Source organism: Rousettus aegyptiacus, unplaced genomic scaffold (assembly GCF_014176215.1).
Source record: "Rousettus aegyptiacus isolate mRouAeg1 unplaced genomic scaffold, mRouAeg1.p scaffold_m13_p_5, whole genome shotgun sequence".
In the NCBI taxonomy this organism is placed as follows: Eukaryota; Metazoa; Chordata; class Mammalia; order Chiroptera; family Pteropodidae; genus Rousettus; species Rousettus aegyptiacus.
Genome location: NW_023416308.1, coordinates 100,768,862 through 100,786,928, shown reverse-complemented (window position 1 = coordinate 100,786,928; position 18,067 = coordinate 100,768,862). Strand labels below are relative to the sequence as shown.

The window sequence follows — 18,067 nt, the reverse complement described above, 5'->3', positions numbered from 1 at the left end:
TATATTTTGTCCTAGCACTTAATTCAATCTACTAGTTTTATTGAATACCTATTAGGTGCCTGGCATTGTTCATGCCATTATATAGTAATGCAAGTAAAGACAGGACATGATCCTTGTTTTGATGTTATGATTTACGACCCAACCAGATAACTTCCTGAGACAGGAAGAAAGCACAGTTGGAAATAAAAGAAAGATTTTACAAGTTGAGCAAGATTGAGCCTTTCTTTCCAAGCCTCTGGGATAAAGAGCTTTCTCCTCAGTTGCCATGGGGTGAAGTGGTGTTGATGGTCCAATGGCCAACATACTGGACAACTTCTAGGGATATCAAGGAGAGGTGCTGTGGGAATGATGTCAGGAAGGACATAATAAGTCAAGTTGTAACCAGTTGTGCTAATTAGAAGCTCTAGTTGCTTTTGGCAAGGTCATAAGGTGTTAGTTGGGCTTCTAGTAGACTTCCAGGATAAGGAATTGTGTACATTCCTTCCTCCTGCTTTATTTAGTCTCTTCCCCCATCCATATACACAGGAGGAACCTTTCATCTAGTGCCTGAGCTGGGAAGGCTCCTACCACTTATTGCCAGAGGTACCTCCCAGGCTCTATAACCTCGAGTACCCCAAGTGGCTGCAAAATTAGTCTCTCAACAAAGTCTTACCTAATAATTATTGGGTCCAGGGGTAGATACAGGCCCTTCACTCACAGAGTCTAAAATCTGGTGGGAAAGACATTTTGACATTAAGGAAACAATATGAATGTGATATAAAGTGCAGGATCCAGGAGATTATTCAAAAGAGTCAATTAAGGTTTCAGGGTCTAATGTAAGAATGCAGTCAGCGAACACCATGAACTGCAAATGGCTGTTAAAAGGGGGGTTGATGGATAATGAAAGAAGACACAGTCCACTGTGGACTCTGCTGTGTCAGCATCGAGTGCCGTGAACTCACCTGTCTCTCTAAACCGCCAGTGCACGAAACGCACACTCTTCTTTGAAAAAGGAATTTTCCTGGTGAGGAGGACCCATCAGTGGTGATTGGATGGCTCAGTCTGTCACTTGTAAAATTAACATATCAAATTCATTAAGATGCAATTGGGCAGTCAATCTGGTAGAATTAGCAGGGACTAAATATTTTAGTGGGTTTATCAATGGACACAAACTTAGTGGCTCATTAGAAGGAACCAAAGTAAGAAAGGTCATTAGTCCTCTGGGAAACCCAAAAGGCGTCCTTGGGTTGATGGGAGTCATATTGAGACATTATGGTGACCAGCCTTTGAAACAGGTTATTGGCTAAGGAGAGAAAGATGTTGCTTCAGACTGTGTTTATCTAGCACCTCCCTCAAAGCTGGAAGAAAGGAGAAGGCTGATGCTGAAGAATTCTGCCTACATCTCAGTAAGGGAGGCTGAGAAACAAGTGTTTGAGCACGTGCCTCTCTAGACAAAGCTAGAAGGAGAGGCGTGGACGTTGATAGGGAGGAAACTCAGACTCAGCGTTCACCACCTTGCCTCTCAGGCTTATTGTAAAATCAGGTAAGATGAGGTAGAAACACTTAGGTGAGGGTCTAGTATGGCATTAGTTTTCTACTGTTACTCTAACCAATTACCACAAATCAAGTATTTTAAAACAACACAAATTTATTTTCTTATAATTCTAGAGGTCAGAAGTCCAAAGTGGGTCTTGCTGGGCTAAAATCAAGGTGTCAGTGAGGTTGCTCCAAAGAAGAATCCATTTCCTTGTTTGCCAGCTTCTAGAAGCTGCCCACACAGTCCTTGGCTCATGGCTCCTTCCTCGAAGCTAGCAATGTTGGACTGAGTCTCTCTCTAGTTCTCTCTCTCCCCTGCCTCCTTCTTCCACTTATAAGGACACTGTGATAACGTTGTACCCCCTTGGGTAATCCATAACAAACTCCACCTCAAAGTTAGTTAATTAGCAACCTTACTTGTACTTGAAACCTTAATTCCCCTTCTCCATATAACTGACATATTCATAGATTCTGGGAATTAGGGCATGGACATTTGGGGGGAGGGGGCATTATGATGCCTACTACTGGTACATGATAAAAAGTCAATCACTGGTCCCTATTTATTATTAGGACTCCCCAGTAACTTCTTTCTGAAGTGTAAAGTTACCTACTGCCCTTTATTCTTCTAATGCAGAACTGAAGCCTCTGTTTGGGTAGATTCTAGAAAGCCTGCCCTTGACTGGTAGCAGGGATGTGGTCAGACCCCACCTGAATGTTTGTGCACATCATAAGGGGATGTAAGTGCTTTGCAATGTAGCAAGTGGGATGATGAGGAACTTGAGGGAGAGAAAACTCTGAGCAGAAAGGAGAGCTACCTTCATGTCCCTGTAAGGCTGGCAGATGGAGAAGGAATTAGGTGTCATGTATTATAAATGTTACGTTGTAGTTAAAAGCATGCATCTTGCTCAGTTAGAGTTATATGCCAATCCCCATTCAGCCAGTCAGGAGATGCTTGGCTTTGGGTAAATGACCACACTTCTCTGACCTCCAGTGTGTGTGTGTGTGTGTGTGTGTGTGTGTGTGTGTGTGTGTGTGTGTGTGTGTTTCATTTAGGTTTACAGGAATAGTCATAATATCTACCTCGTGAGAGTATTGGGAGCCGTCAACGTGATAATTCATGTAAAGCGTTGATCGATGGTAACTATTTTCTGTTGACATCGCCCAATGGTAACTGTTGCTGTTAAATGAGTGCACAGGGTAGAAAAAGAACCAGTGAGTAGACGCTATGGGGAAACAGGTTTAGGCTCGCCATAGAGGAGGAGCTTCTAATAATCAAAGCTGTCCAACGGCAAGGTGGGGAGATGCGGGATACAGCATGCTGCCCTTCGCTGCAGCTGTTCAGGCCCTGACTAGACATCAGCCTGTGTATTGACTGCAACAGAGGTTCCCGGGCGCTTCTATAAACATCCGGAGGTTTAGGCCCCGCCCAGATGTACTGAATCAGGATATGCAGGGGTGAGGCTTGGAGATCGGTGTTTTCTTAAACAGACTTTATTTTTTAGAGCAGTTTTAGGTTCACAGCAAAATTGAGAGGCTCGTACAGAGATTTCCCATGTTCCCTTGTCCCCACGCAGGCACAGCCTCCTCCACTGTCAACATCCTCCACCAGAGGTATATTTCTTACAATCCATGAACCTATATTGACACATCATTATCATTTCAAATCCCATAGTTTAATTAGGGGCGACGCTTGGTGTTGTACAATCTATGGGTTTGGACAAGTGTATAATGACATATATCCACTGTTACAGTACCATACGGAGTATTTTTATTGCCCTAAAAATCTTCTGTGCTCTGCTTGTTCATCCCTCTCTACCTACCTGCCCCTGGCAGTCGCTGATTTTTGTGCTGTCGCCCAGTTATTGCCTTTTCCAGAATGTCATATAGTTGGAATCGCATAGTATGTAGTCTCATCCAGTTGAGTTCTTTCACTTAAGTTTCTTCCACGCCTTTTCCTGGCTTGTTAGCTCTTTTGTCCTTTTTGCGCTGAATGATATTCCATTGCCGGGATGGACCACCGTTTGTTTATCCATTCTCCTACTGAAGGACATCTCGGTTGCTTCCGAGTTTTGGCAACTGTGAATAATGTGGCCGTAAACATCTGTGTGTAGATTTTGTGTAGATATAAGTTTTGAAGATCTGTATTTTTAACAAATGATCCAGAGACAAATTTGGGTCTCCGGACTGGATTGTCACTTGTCCAGAGGGTAGGGGCCCCGGAAGCCTCTCCAGTCCTGAAATCTTAGGGTTCTGTAGGGATTGTGTACAGCTCGTGCATCGGGCTCTGGTTCAGATGAGCCATTAGCCTTCTTCTCTGGAGAAGAAGCAAAATCACTCTTTTAGCCAGATGTTCAGAGTCAGTATTTGCCACTAGCATGAAATTACCTAATATGAAAGAGCAAGCTTTGCAGGGCTGGAGAGAGAGAGTAGGCTGATCTATTCTTCCAAGTTCTTCCTGGGTTTAAATCCAGACTCTACCACCTCCTCACTGTGACACTGAGCAAATAATTTAACCGCTCAATGCCTCAGTTTCCCTTCCCTGCTAATAGTATTTTCTGCATGAGGTTATTGTGAGAATTATAGATGAATTCATGCATATAAAACACATAGAAAAGTGTCTGGCACAACAGACTTTGAATTAATGTTAGCCGCTATCATTATGGTTGTCATCATTATTATTATCAATTTTCAGACATTGCAGTCTCTTCAAGGTAAGGAATCCTTTCCTGGTGAAGACCTGGAGTTAGTGAACCCTTGTGGTTTTTTCGTACCAGCGTGTGCTGTCTGAATCAGCGGGGACAGGATGAGTCCTGTGCACTCTGGTTACCTGAAGGGAGGGGTCAGTTAAGTGGATGCCCCTTTTGCACGGTGGTACGCCTGAGGCCAGGGGCCCAGGTGCACAGATTGTCTGGGGCAAGCAGCAAGGCAACAGCTTCCCAGAGGCTGCCTTATCGTTCCCTCCCCTTCTCTAGTTGCTAGGATTGCACATCTCCTATGTTGCTAGTGACTTGGTCTAGATGGGAGTTTTAATGTGTGACTCTGCAAACACCCCTAGAAAGATTGTACCCAAAGAATTCTCGACGCAAAGGCAGGAGATGGGCAGATTTAATTCCCGCTGTAGGACCCCCTGGTTTACATCCAAAGCTCACTGCTTCTCAGCTTTGTGAGCACGGGCAAGCTTTGGATTCTCCTGGAGCCTCGGCCTCTTCATTTCTGAGATGGAATAATTCCTTCTTCTCAGGGATGTCATGAAGACAAAATAGTTTAAGGGATGTGACAGTACTCTTTAGACTATGCAAATATTATTAACTTACTTGTCAATAAGCTAAATTGATGAAACGTTAGTTATTGTTTATCATTTAAAAGATGAACACAAGAAGAAGAGCCTTCGGGGACTGTTCTTACGGAAAATACACAAGGGGATGTGTGAGAACACTCTGCAGCTGCAGGCATGGAAAAGTAGAAGGAAGATAAAGACTACAGACCGCTCCCTTGTCACCTGGGCCATACCAAAGCCCCGGTATTTTTGTTTCATCCGAGGGAGACTTAGACATGTCCTCAAAATATAAATGGCTTTTTTTTTTTTTGGCAAAATTAGCACCTGTTCTTTTGCTGGCAAATCCATCAATATTGGAATCAGCCATTTGGGGGGTGGAGGGGGGGAGTGGGGGAAAGCTAGATAAATTTTATATATATATATATTTTACTATATATATATTTATATACTATATATATAAAATTTACTTCTAATGCCATAATTTAGTTTTCCTGTTTATTTTAAATGCTTTATTGAAGTCTAACATGCATACAAAAAAGTACAGAACTCTTAAGTGACCAGCTTGGTTAATTTTTACAAATTGAGCTCACATGAAACTAACATCCAGATGAAAAAGAAAATTGCCAGCATTCAAGAAACCCTCTTAGGGCCAGAGAGTTTTAAACTCAATTGACTGGAACTGACTGGGGCAGTAGTATTTAGTGGGCAATGTTTAAGTCTAATGTCCTGACCTTCTCCTTTTATTTGGCTTCTGGGAGTGTTTCTGGCCAGGACCCATGTCAAGAGCCTCCCCCCAGCAAGTCACGTTCTTAGGGAGAGATCTGAGATGCTCCTTCGCACTGGGGTGTCAAGGAATGGGTTGCTTTCCCATGGGTTTCTGGCTTCTGTCTGGAGCCCCTGCTGGGTTGCAAAGGGACAGGTCTCTCAAAGAAGAATTTCAGGCCCTTTGGAGCCAGAAGTGGGTGACTTTGAAGACACCTGGGGAAACTTTAAGGAAGTCCTGAAACATCACCCCTCAAAAGCATGGGGTGCCTTTCAAGCGCCAGCCCTGGGAGATCTCGCCATTTGCATGGTCACTGTGGTGACTCGTCTTCTTGTTTAGAATTGACACCGCATCGCAAGGTTGGCTGCTTGGTCTAAAAGGCACACAGACACATTGCTCTGCTTGAGAACGAGGAGAAAACTGCACCGAGGGGAAAAGCAATTGTAAGACGTGACCCAAACGCCCGGAAGTCACAGCCGTGCTACACCTTACCCAGTTTCTGCTAGTGCCTAAAGCACTGCAGCTAATTAAGTCAGTCAGCATCCCATCCCAGTGCCCTGTTTGGGGGAATGATTGGGAAGGCTCAGTCTGGAAAGTTTCAGAGGCCAGAAGAAGAACCTTCCAGGCCTGAAGGCCAAATCTAGAGCTCTGGTGATCAACAGAGTTCCTCAAAATCAGAATTCCATTGAATCCTGGACAGACAAAAAGTGTCCATGTTCCTTGGTGGAAGGACCACACTTTGGAGGGTCCACAGTTAGAGATGTCGATTTTGGCAATAGGATCCTGAGACATTTTCCTGTGTCCTCATCAGTTTCTGCTGAAAGATCCAAGTGGCTGAAGGTCTGGATAGTTAGCTGCTCCCAGATTGGTTCATGGCTCCATCTTCCCGTGACTGGGGCAACACGGCAGGGAAGGGCCAGCCCTGTGTGATGCTGACCTGTCTCTCCCTGCCGCCCACTAATGCAGGCGTTTGTGCTTTTACTCTCATTTCTTGCTGCTTTTCAGATTTCCTAGTCTCTCAGAACTCTATCTGCTAAAACTGAGTGTCACACAGAACCTGTGGCTATAACATGTGTTTAAAAATCTATTTCACATTCATTTATTCACTCAACCTACAACAACTGAGCATCTACTATATGCAAAGAACCATCCATGCTAGACGTGGTGGGGACAGAGTAAGTCAAGATCTTGCCTTAAAGAGTTTATATAGATAAGTAAATTGTGATAATCACCTTGAGAGAGGTCAGGCACAGGTAAAAATACCTCAAGGTACCTATCCATGGTACCTTGAGAGAGGTAAGCACAGATAAGCACAGGTAAGCTGCAGGAAGAGCATCTAAAAAAGCAAACTTGGGACTCAACAAAGTCCTCCTGAGAGAAGTTATACTTGAATTGGTCTTTTAAAGAAGATATAGAAGTTACTCTAAGAACCAGTTTGGAGAATAAGATGGGGAGGACATTTTAGCCAGGGGAGACAGTTTGCCCCAAGGCAAATTGAAACTGAAGCCAAATTCCGTGTGGCCCAAATGCAGACGCATGCCAGACAAATCTCCCCTAGTTTATTGGCGTTGTGTGACGTTTTCAAACACATTTTCATGTTGTTCCATGAACCAGAGGCGGGTAGCCATTACTTCAGAATCGACATGCCTCTGGGGACTGGGCTGGCCGGTGTGCTCCTGGCCCATGGTGTAATCTTTATTTTAGAAGAGGTCCCCAGTTTGAGATGATCAAACACCTCACCCCCGTCTCTCACCCAGGCCTGGGGGTTTACTGTTCCTTGGTGTCCTTTTTCTGGTTTAGTGGCAAGCCTTTCTGGAAATGGGTAAATTCATTAAATCTCCACCCTGTGGAGGGAGGATGTCACAAAAATCCAGACGTGTTATATACTTAAAGCTGTACTCATGTTCTGTGAGAGGCTGTTCAGTTATTCCACAGTGTGGAAGCTTACAGCATTGGGAACTATCCAGACCTCTAGCCACTTGGGTCCTTCTGGTTTTTTGGGGTTTTTTTTTGTGTGCGTGCGTGTGTGCGTGTGTGCGTGTGTGCGTGCGTGCGTGCGTGCGTGTGTGTGTGTGTGTGTGTTTGGTAGAAAGCACAAGAACCATTTATTGCCAAAGTGGTTTACTAAAACTCAATAGTCTTTGCCCAATTTTAGACACTTAAGACAAGGAAAGAAAACTAAAATCAAGTGTCAAATACATGTTAAATATTGTCAGTACTTTATTAAGTATTATCTTATTTAAGCTCTATAATGACCTAGTGAGTTAGGTATTATTATTCAAGAGATTAAATAAATGTCTTGTCCCAATCATAGCTGGAAAAGGGAGATTTTAACCAAGAATCTGAGGGCCATGTAATTGTGTAATTGTATTCAACCAAGTTGCTTTCTGGAGGCTGTTAATGACGGATGGTGTTCTAACTTCTGTTTCTGGGCAAAATGAATGCTACTTTTTTACTGATCCTGCATAGTTTTCTCTCCTACTACTACTTGTTCTTTCCCTCTTGTATGAGGACACCAAAAGGCCCTCACTGGCTCTATATTTGCCATTTATATCCTTCATTAGCCAGTTTGGGTCCCTTGGCCTGGGAAGTGATATGAAGAAAAGACTCTTTTTCCTCAATTGTTCATCTTAAATATTTCTGTGAGTGCCACCTTTCCAGTTCCAAAAGAGTTGACTGTGAATGAGATAGATGGATTTTTGGTGATTTAGTGGTGAATTTGGCAATTGGCTGGTCCCAATGCCAGTTCAACTGTTTGACTACCTTCCCATGGTGTTGACCTGTCCATCTTAGAAATCTAGACTGAGAATTTATCAAGTGTAGATGGGGATTAAGGAGATGCCTATGTCTGAACTGCATGGTAAACTTGACCCCCTGACTCACTTTTAGTAGCACTAGAAAAAAACATGTTTTTGTAGCAGAGATAAGAGAAGTAAAAATGGAGGTAAGGACATAAATGGTTGTTATTGTTGGTTTGTCTCTTGTCTCTAAGTCACCCATTTGCCTTTCCCTGTGAGGGTTGTGATGCAGCAAGTGGTCTAGCCCTTCATGATGAAATAATTCATCTCGTGGTAAACTTTAAGCTTATTCAGTCTTGGATAGAATAGAATGAGGCTATATCTTTTTTTTTATTTCTTTTTAAAAATATTTTTATTTTATTAGTTTTAAATCGATAGTACATTGGTTAGAGATTTATATAGTTTATAAAATGATCTCCCTAATTGCTTTTTCTCTCCTCTGGCTCTCTACCTTGGAGGCTATATTTTGAACTGAGGGCTATTATTATCCCCCTTCCTCCTGAGAATTAGAGAATTACAGAACTTTAGAACATTAAAGAATTTCTAATCCAACCCTCTTATTTTATAGATTAGGAGCCTGGGACCTAAAAAAAGAATGATAAAAGTCAGCCAGAATTGATACCTAAACCCTACTGGTATCTTACAGTAAGAGTCTTGTTTTTATTATTTGATAGCCATTACCCTTCTGTCTATTAATTATGGTCAAGTAACTTTACATCCATTTTGTGCTCATACTGTATCTGACACAACCAGGTAGCCACAGTCCCTGGAATTACAGCCCAGACCCCTGGACTTTCAGTCTCATGTTGTCCATGAGGTCCAATCCCGTCATGATTCAGGATACCTAAAAGTTGTGTTCTTTAGCCAGGCCATCTAATATTCAGGAATAAGATGTGGAAAAAAATGTATCGTTTGTGAAATCTGGAGTTCACTGGCAGGACCTTTCCAGAAAGTACTTTTGTGGTCTATGAAATGGACACAGTGGCTAAAAATGAACAGAGAAGGGACTGAGGGACGTTTGGAAGTTGTGAACCTCTAGGTTTCCTTCTCAGGGTCTGTGAGGACACAGTCCCTATCAGAGAGAGATACTGACTTCTGGTCAGTGAGTATCCTTGACATGGTTAAACCAGGTCTTGCAGGATCCAGCAAGGGTGGACGGTCTGCTGGGCTGTTGGAAATGCCCAGCTGTCTTAGAGTTCCGGTCCCTTTTACAACAGGGCTGGCATCCTTTAGGGAGCCGGGGAAATCCCAGATGTGGATCAGTCACAGCTGTAATCACCACTCCATGGTGCCCAGTGCTCAGAGCTGACACTACTGGTATTTCCAGCATTCTTTCCCAAACACACCAACCACCTTAAGGGAAAGCCCCCTCAACAAACGTAACTTTTGCTCTCTAGGGTCTGACCTAATATCCCCTATGTGGGCAATCTCTGGACGCTGTCTCCCTTGTGCCTCGCTGGGTCCTTGGGCGTGGGCAGTAGAGTCCGGATGGGTGATGCCTGTTCTGGACCTCACATCCTTCACGCAAAACCACACCAGTTGCTTTTAGGTTCCCCAGGGAATGTTCTGTTACCACCTCATTGAATGAATGAAGAAGGAAAAAAGAATTTGGTGCCAGTTAAGGTGACACTGAAGTGTGCAGGCAGGAAATCTGAATCCGACACCACATCTAATGAGCCTATTATTAGAGGCTTTTGGCAGGGTGAGGGAAATTGAATGCTAATGAAAAGCAGGTTCTGAGAATAATTTAAAACTTAGCACCAGCCCCATTACATGTTCCCTTTAGAGTCATAGAGAACGTTTCAAACTTGTCGTTGAAGCAGGACTCGCGGATTTGCGTGAGAAAGAACGGGCAGCGACTGTAAAATTAACAGCTGTTTAAATAATTCAGTGGAGAAGTTAAGGCTGAAGGAAATTATAGCCTCATTGTTCAAGTTTTTAATTATCCGAACAGCTGTCTCATCACGTGGACTTATTTTGTTGGACGATGGAGAGGATCCAATAGTGTTGGCTTACAGAAACGTCCTACATTAAGGAATCGCATTGCTAAATCTTCCATGCAGAAGGCACTCAGATAGAAACAGAGGCCGTCAACAGTGTTGGAAGGCATCAGGCTCAGTGGATTTGGTATAACTAAGCCACACCTGGGATTTCAAATTCCTTGGTGTTCGGATCTGTCTGCACAGCCACAGATGGTAGGAAGGGAGTGTTAAGAAGGAGTAAGTGTGCTCACTTGAAATAACTTACTGAGTTTATGCACTGGGCCTACCCAGACCAGTTCCTGCCCTTTCCGCTTATTGCCAGGGAAGCAGACTGCAGGCTACTGTGACTTTGGACCTGTCTGTGTTCAATGCATGGCTCTCTGGAACCATTTTCCTCTTGCTGGGAGCTGGGACAGTTGTCGGGACTCTGTCCTCTTTGTGGTGGTAATACGACGTTTATTTGAATCACTGTCTGTGCTAAAAACCAACATGTGGACACCAGGGGTAATATCTAGTGGGAGCTTCAGACTCTAGTTTGATGTAAAGATTTCCAAAATGTGTATATTCCACTTATTTGCTAAACTCTGGAAACATTTCATAATTAATTGAGGAGACCCCTCATTCCCTCTAAGTTTCTATTCAAATGCCTCCTTATCTCACAAGCCTTCCCTGGCCACCTGAGACAAAATAACGCTGCCTTCATCCCACACATCCCCCTCCTGCTAGCACGTGACTCTACTGGAAGTTTATTCATTCATATTTGTCGTCCCACTAAAACGTACATCCCATGAGAGCAAGGGCTTTGTCTGTTTTGTGTTATCTTCAGCACCTAGAACAGCATGGGGCCTGTAATGTGTGCCCAGTAGAAGAAATTTGTGGAACAACTGCAAGAATGGTAAGAGGCTCGCCGAAGAGGTATGCCGCCAGTCTATTGCAGAAGGGCCTCATTCCCAGGAGAAGGTCCTTTATGGCTGCTTTCCAATTCTTAATTTCTTTGAGCAAACTTTTATCAAGCACTTGGTACCAGTGCTTGATAGTCCTGTGTGAAAGATCATAGTCCTGCTCTCCTAGGGTTCGCAGACACTTAAAAATAAATCCCTCCTTTAAGATCCACCTCTGGCATCAGCGCCCCCTGGGGGTCTTTCTTGAACACCCTTCTTCCTCAAAGCAAGGTTAGGCTCTGTTCTTACTATTTCCCATGGCGTCCTGGGGGGAGCTTGAACATAGCTCATGTATGTGTAAAGCAGCTAAGTACAGCACAATGTACTTTCTGTTTTCTCTTAAGAGCTCCTTAAGAGTAAGAATTCCACCTTACTCATTACCAAGTATAGTGTCTGACACATGAAGCACTCAATAAATACCAGGTATCTCTGTTATTGCCATTGCTGCTGTGTGCATTCAGTAACCAGCATTTATACAGCTCTGCGTGTGTGTAATCTCATTTTACAAATTATATGTGTTCTTCTGAAGGTAAATAAGACTTAAAAGTGGTTTTATATTAAGTTGTATAATGTTATACAACATTATATTTTGTAATATTCCGCAGTTCAGGCTCTCTTGGTGTTCTTGAGTGCAGTGACCACTCATACTGGCATAGAGGGTTTACGAAGGGGACTCCTCGTGTCCCCAGATGCAACCTGAGTCCTCGATGTACTTTTAAAATTATTTTCTATGTGCAGATGTCAGGAACTGCTATGAGTCTGGAGTATTTGTGTAATTCCAAGAAAGAAAGTCACAGGAATTCTTTCAATAAATACTTGTGGGTTCATGACATTTTGATACTGCCACTTTGATGTGGCTGTTTTGACTCAGGGCTTCAGGGACATTTTGTCATGGTCTAAAAAAAAAAAACCAAAATACTACATATGCAGCAATTTAGTGCAACCAAGTATTGTGTGCAAAAGGCATTCAACCACACTGCTGGATTGGGTGTGTATGTTAACCTAATATTTGTGTGTTTTCACTTCAACATGGCTGTTTTGATGCCTGATACTTTCATTACATCATATGGATCTTGCCAGAATGTTTGCTTTAAATACTTGTCAGTCTCACATAAATACTAACTATGTGCCCAATCCTCACTTCAACGGCAGGGAGGATTCAGATGAAACATGAGGCAAGGGATGACAATCTCAAGGGGATCGTAGAGTTTTGTCAAGAATATATTCATGATTTCAGAACACATATGGTCTCCATTCTTCATTGGTCATTTTCTAGTTTGGAGCTTCAGATTACTGGCTGGAGAAATGTTTAAAAATATAAAAAGGTCCCAATGCAAATATAGAAATAAGGTCTATCCATGTTGAAAAGATCGTTTTGATCACTTCCCCCTGATGCGTTGTAAAAAGAACTTTTCTGTCTGTTTCACTTGGTGATGGGAGGAAGTGGTATTTATTGCTCGCTGATCAGAAAGGCCCTCATCTGCTTCCTGTGAGCAGTCATGCCCTATTTTCTTTTTAGACTGTCTGAGTGGTCATTAACACACACATAGGTTAGAGAGCCAGGTGCGGCCCCAAAACTAACAAGTGAGTAGAAAATTAGGCCTTAAGGGGAGATTAAGAAACTTCTATTTTGGCTAATAATTTCATCTGGGTATTCTACCAGACCATGCAACATTATTTCTGATTTTAAAGCATTTTGGTACCAAGTATATTAAACATCCTATTATGAAAAAGGAAGTACGCCGTTGTATTTGGGTCTCTGGCCTTAATTCTGAGACTGGAGCTACGCGTGGCATTTTGTTGGAATGGTGGTGCACCTGAGTAGACCCTCTGAGTTAAATTTTACCCTTGTCACGAAGCCGATGAGTATTGTGTGGCTCTTCTTCATATTCTTCGGAGAAAGGAATTAACTGTGTCAGGTGCCATGCCAGGCCATGACCACATGTGATCATATTTCCATTCTACAATATAAGCATCAAGCCCTTCTTTCTACACACCACGCAGCTAGCGAATGACGGAGTCAGGATCTGAAACCCAGGTTCTCTGAATCTAAAACCCAGGCTATTTCAATTATAACCAGTAATTCCAAACCACCGGTCTACAGATTGGTGTTGGTTCTCAAGAACGTTTTCTCCAGTCTGTGGTGAGAACATCTGGGTAAGGCTATTACCCCCCTGTCTTAGAAGGCACTACCGTTTATTCAGATACTGTGGCCTGTCGTTCCAGATGTTAAAAACTGTTTTTTCTTTTATCACTTGGTGATTGCGCGTGGCAGCTAACAAAAGTGTCCTAAGTTGGCCTTCCTATATTAATCCTATGTCAGTCATCAAAGTAAAAATTTGGCCTTCCTATGTCAATCCTATGTCAATCACATTTTAAATTTGAGATCTTATTGGCCTGGGAAATGACAAAGCTAGAAAAAGAGGCAGTATGCTCATTATCTTGGCAATGGCCCCGCGGCAGACTGTCAGCACAGCTTGAGATCACATGAGGTATATCTGTGAAAGGGCTGAACTATGTCCGGGGGTGAAGATGATCACGTGCTTCTTAAGACCATACTTCTTTAGCACTGAGTGGAATTGGCTCTTGGGCAGCTTAGCAGAGTCCTGATAATGCAAGTAATCTTTAAAAAACCATCAAGTATTAAATTTTTTTAAAAACTGGATAGACCATCTTTTCTGAAAGAGAGACAAAATGTGGACTACCACTATTTATTACTTTTCTGTGTCCAGGAATAGAATCTCAGAGGAATTTTAATTTGGGATGACTTAGCTATCCACAGTCACCCTTTTGCTGTTGTTATGGAATAATAGAGCTCAGGTTTTGGAGCCAGGTACATCTGGGTTTGATCTCCATTCCTTTTAGCCATGTGACCCCGGGCAAGTTACCTTCTGCAGGGACACTTACTGTGTTTGCCTCTGAGAGTTATGGGGCAGGCAACGCGCAGAGAAATCACCACTGCCCGTGGCCTTCCTGTTATTTACTGTGATGATCCAAGATGTTAGGCACAAAAGCACCTGGCATGTAGCTACTTGGCGTGTCCTAGTGCTTTGCTTATAGGTGAACTGGCATTCTGGGTACCCTGAGTTACTTTTTAAATTTTTATTTTCTTGCCAATGTTTCCAGATGCCCAGCTGGGCCTGGGGAAGGCCCATTTCTCCTCCTGTGACCTGAGCCCCTCAGACAGCATTGGGGAGGTGCCCGGTGGTCTCTAACCATGGCCTTTGCTTTTGTTTCAGTGCCAACAACATGCCCAAGCAGGTCGAAGTGCGAATGCATGACAGTCACCTCAGCTCAGAGGAGCCGAAGCACCGACATTTGGGGCTGCGGCTATGCGACAAGCTGGGGAAGAATCTCCTGCTCACTCTGACGGTGTTTGGTAGGTGACAGGTGCCGCCCCATCCACCCCTCTTCTCTGGGTCTCTCCTGGTTCTGCAAGGAAGCTGGTTCAGGCAGCCAGCTCTCCCACGTGCCCGGCCTAAGGTCCTGTTTACCCAGGCCTGGCTGCCTCAATGGCATAATCTTCCCCATCATGTGCCCTAGCCATTTGTTTTCCTCCTTAGGATTCTAGTGGTTCTCAAATTTCAGTGGGCATAGACATTGCCCTTGAGTGTGCCAACATGCAGATTCCCAGGGCTGCCTACTTGTGGAGACTTTGCTTTGGACCACCTGGCATAAGGTCCTGGAATCTGCATCTTAAAGATCTTCTAGGTGATTCCAAAGCAGGTGGTCAGTGTACCACATTTAGAGAAATACCTGCATCAAGATAAAGGCAATTGTTGCAGAAAACCCCACTGAGACAGTTCCCAAGGTCTAACTTTCTCTGAACGTTTCATTACTTAGATTAATTTGGTTCGTTAGCTCATGAGGTCAGTATGGGAGAGGCTTGTCCTGATGCCTTCATCTGCTCTTGGTCTATCTCAAAAGTCTTATTGCCCTGCTTCAGGCCTCACCCAGGGCATTACAATCCTTTCGCGTGATTGTTGATAAAATCTTGGTCTTAGGTTTTCAAACAGGTTTTAAAAATGGGGGCAAATTGCAGTTTCTTGCAATGATAACCATACCACTTCCTTTCATGATCCTTTCCTTGTTCTTCAGCTCTCACTTAGGCTATACACAGAACTAATGAACAGCTCATCTCCCACCACTCCCCCCCACCCACTCCCACACACATGCCCACACCCTTCATCCCATGGCTTCTGCTTTGAGTCAGTCATCTTGGATGTCTGTAGACCAGGGTCAGCTCTGGGAGCTTGCCACAGTTCAGTTCACTTGATAAAAGGAAACCACAGGTGTGGTAAAGTTTTCCAAGGGTTACCCTCCACATAAGCACATTTCATTCATCATAAGTCTTGAAGAAGTATATTTTTCACTTGTATAAAAAAGAAAAGATCAGGCTTTTGGCCACATTAATTTCTTTGCATCCGCGGAGTTAACACTATAGCCCACAGACCTGGGAACTCCCTCCCTCTCTTACAACCAGTGGGGCTATGACCCGATTTGGGGTTTCCACAGGATTGTTTATGTTGGATGCCTGTTTGGAGAGATCTGCAGTTTTTATTGTGGAATCTCTGAGTATTCAAAGTGAAAGTCTCCTGCCAGTTTCTGTGCCCAAATTGTTTCCTCCCAAAATATATATTTTTAGAGACCGTCCTTTTTTTCCATAAGATCAGCAACTCTAAATATGATGTAGGAGGATATAGAAGTCAAGGACAAAACTTCTTGAGGGTAAGTCCTGGGGAATATAATGGAAACCAAAGAAAACAGAAGAAAAAAAGGAAACTCGCATCAGTTTGGTCAATCGAATGTTTCTTTTATCTAGTATTCAGTTAAAAAGGGAAGAAATGCGTTAAACACCATGCATGTGGCCAGGCCTAGGCTGGGAGGAGAGGTAATAGCTGGCAGTGTGGATTTATCTACCGACGATCTCTGACTCTACATGTGGACAACGGCCTCAAAGAGTTGGAGTCTAGTCACCGTGTCCTGCTTGCCGCAAGGCCTTGAGAAAGCTCTCCTTGGCTCTTCCAGTGCCGCCTTTCGGAATAGTTGGAAGTACAAAATATTCTCGTGCCAGTCATCGACATAAGCTTCACTTACAAAATATTCTCTTCCTAGTCATTAACATCACCTTCACGTATCTAATGGCGTTTTTGTTACATGAGGTTCATCGTCTGATAATAGAGGAGTATGAGAAAGGTCAGTGTCACTGAAACAAGTCCCTCGAGCTAAGGCAAAAAATAAATCCAGATTTGCCCTCCCCGTCCTTTCCTCACAGGCGTCATCCTGGGGGCAGTATGTGGAGCGCTTCTTCGCTTGATATCCCCCATCCACCCTGATGTGGTCATGTTAATAGCCTTCCCGGGGGATATACTCATGAGGATGCTGAAAATGCTCATTCTCCCTCTCATCATCTCCAGTTTAATCACAGGTAAGACCACCTTTCTGGTGCCAAAGTGGGTCATACTCTGGCTCCAGCTTCGGATTGACCATAGAATCTCAATTTGGTTGAAGGAATGAATCCGATCATTTGTGTCACGTCACCTTCAGAGCCTTGGTTTTCCCGTCTCCGGAACAGGGATAATCAACCCTAAAAAAAAAAAATTTTTTTTCATCTTTTGGTCAGTTCATCTGTCTGTCTAGCAATAAGAAATAAACAGGAAACAGCCTTATATTTAAAGAAGATGGTCTCTATGGTAATTTTAATTTTTACTTTTAAATGTATACTTTTCTCATTTTCTACATTATAGTTTGTTGAGAAACCGATACAGGTAATAAATAGAAAAGGAAATTTTTTCTTTACTATTTAAGTGGGCGTAGAGGAAAGTATTAAAAATAAATGAAATACTAGATAAGAAAGTGCTTTGACTTTTTCAGAAGAAAGTTACCTTTAATGTGCAGATCATGCTCACTTGTTTTTGGTGGAAAGAATTGTTTTATGTAAAAGATTATTTTTCCCTCTATGGACTCATACTTGTAGTTTCTTCCTTACCACATGTTATTTTTGGAACAAGGCATAAATTGTAGGTTAGAGACTAAGCTCTGAGTTAAGGGTAAGAAGCTGGGGTTCAGTCTATATTTGGGTGCTAACAAGATGAGTGAGCTTGAGAAAGTTTTCCCCCTGGACTGTCCACCTTATGAAAGGAGTGAGGCTCTGGTAATTCCAAGATATTCAAATGCTAAACTGAGTTGTTCTGCAGTCTCATATCTATGAATGAAAACATTGGGACTCAGTGTCAGGAAAGTCTTATCATTCAGGCCCAGAAGGAGTGGAGCTGTGTTTTCATCTTAAATGCTCTGTTCCAAACCAGAGAAAATGTTCTCCATGCCTATTTAACAGATTGTGCATTGGCCAAACTGGTAAGGGATCCCAGCTTCCGTTGACTAGAATCAGACTTTAGTTTGTAAGGAGAAATGGGTCAGAGATGGGTCAGCTTAAGTCAGAAGAGTTAGCAACAATGACTTACTCCCCCATGCCCCTCCAAAAAAGAGCGTAATCTCGCTAATAAAAGCAGGAACCGAAACCAGGAAGTAGAAAAACTAATGAAACAACTGGAAAAAAACCCAATGAAAGCTGGAGTTTTTGTGACTTGCTTGGAATTTCCTCTAACAATCACAGAACCTCCCACACTATAGATGAAGCACCCATCCTTCTCTGGGTGCTGTTAATGCATGTGTTCTTCAGTCCCTACGGGAGGTCGGCGAATATGTGAGGGCTATGCTAGATCATTATTGCAGACTCTATTTCAATGACCAGTAATATATTCAAAAGTTTTGAGACTCAACCTAGGGCT

General features: G+C 43.1%; 1 protein-coding gene across 2 annotated transcripts in view; it reads left to right on the top strand.

The window, feature by feature from the left end:
- SLC1A2 (solute carrier family 1 member 2) overlaps positions 1–18,067 on the top strand; it is a 140,338-nt gene that overhangs the window by 69,812 nt on the left and 52,459 nt on the right. For both annotated transcript variants that reach the window (XM_016123244.2, XM_016123243.2), the window contains exons 2-3: positions 14,516–14,655; positions 16,552–16,704. In XM_016123244.2, coding sequence (XP_015978730.1) covers positions 14,526–14,655; positions 16,552–16,704 — 283 coding nt within the window. In that variant the 5' untranslated portion in view covers positions 14,516–14,525. The remainder of the gene's footprint in view (positions 1–14,515; positions 14,656–16,551; positions 16,705–18,067) is intronic.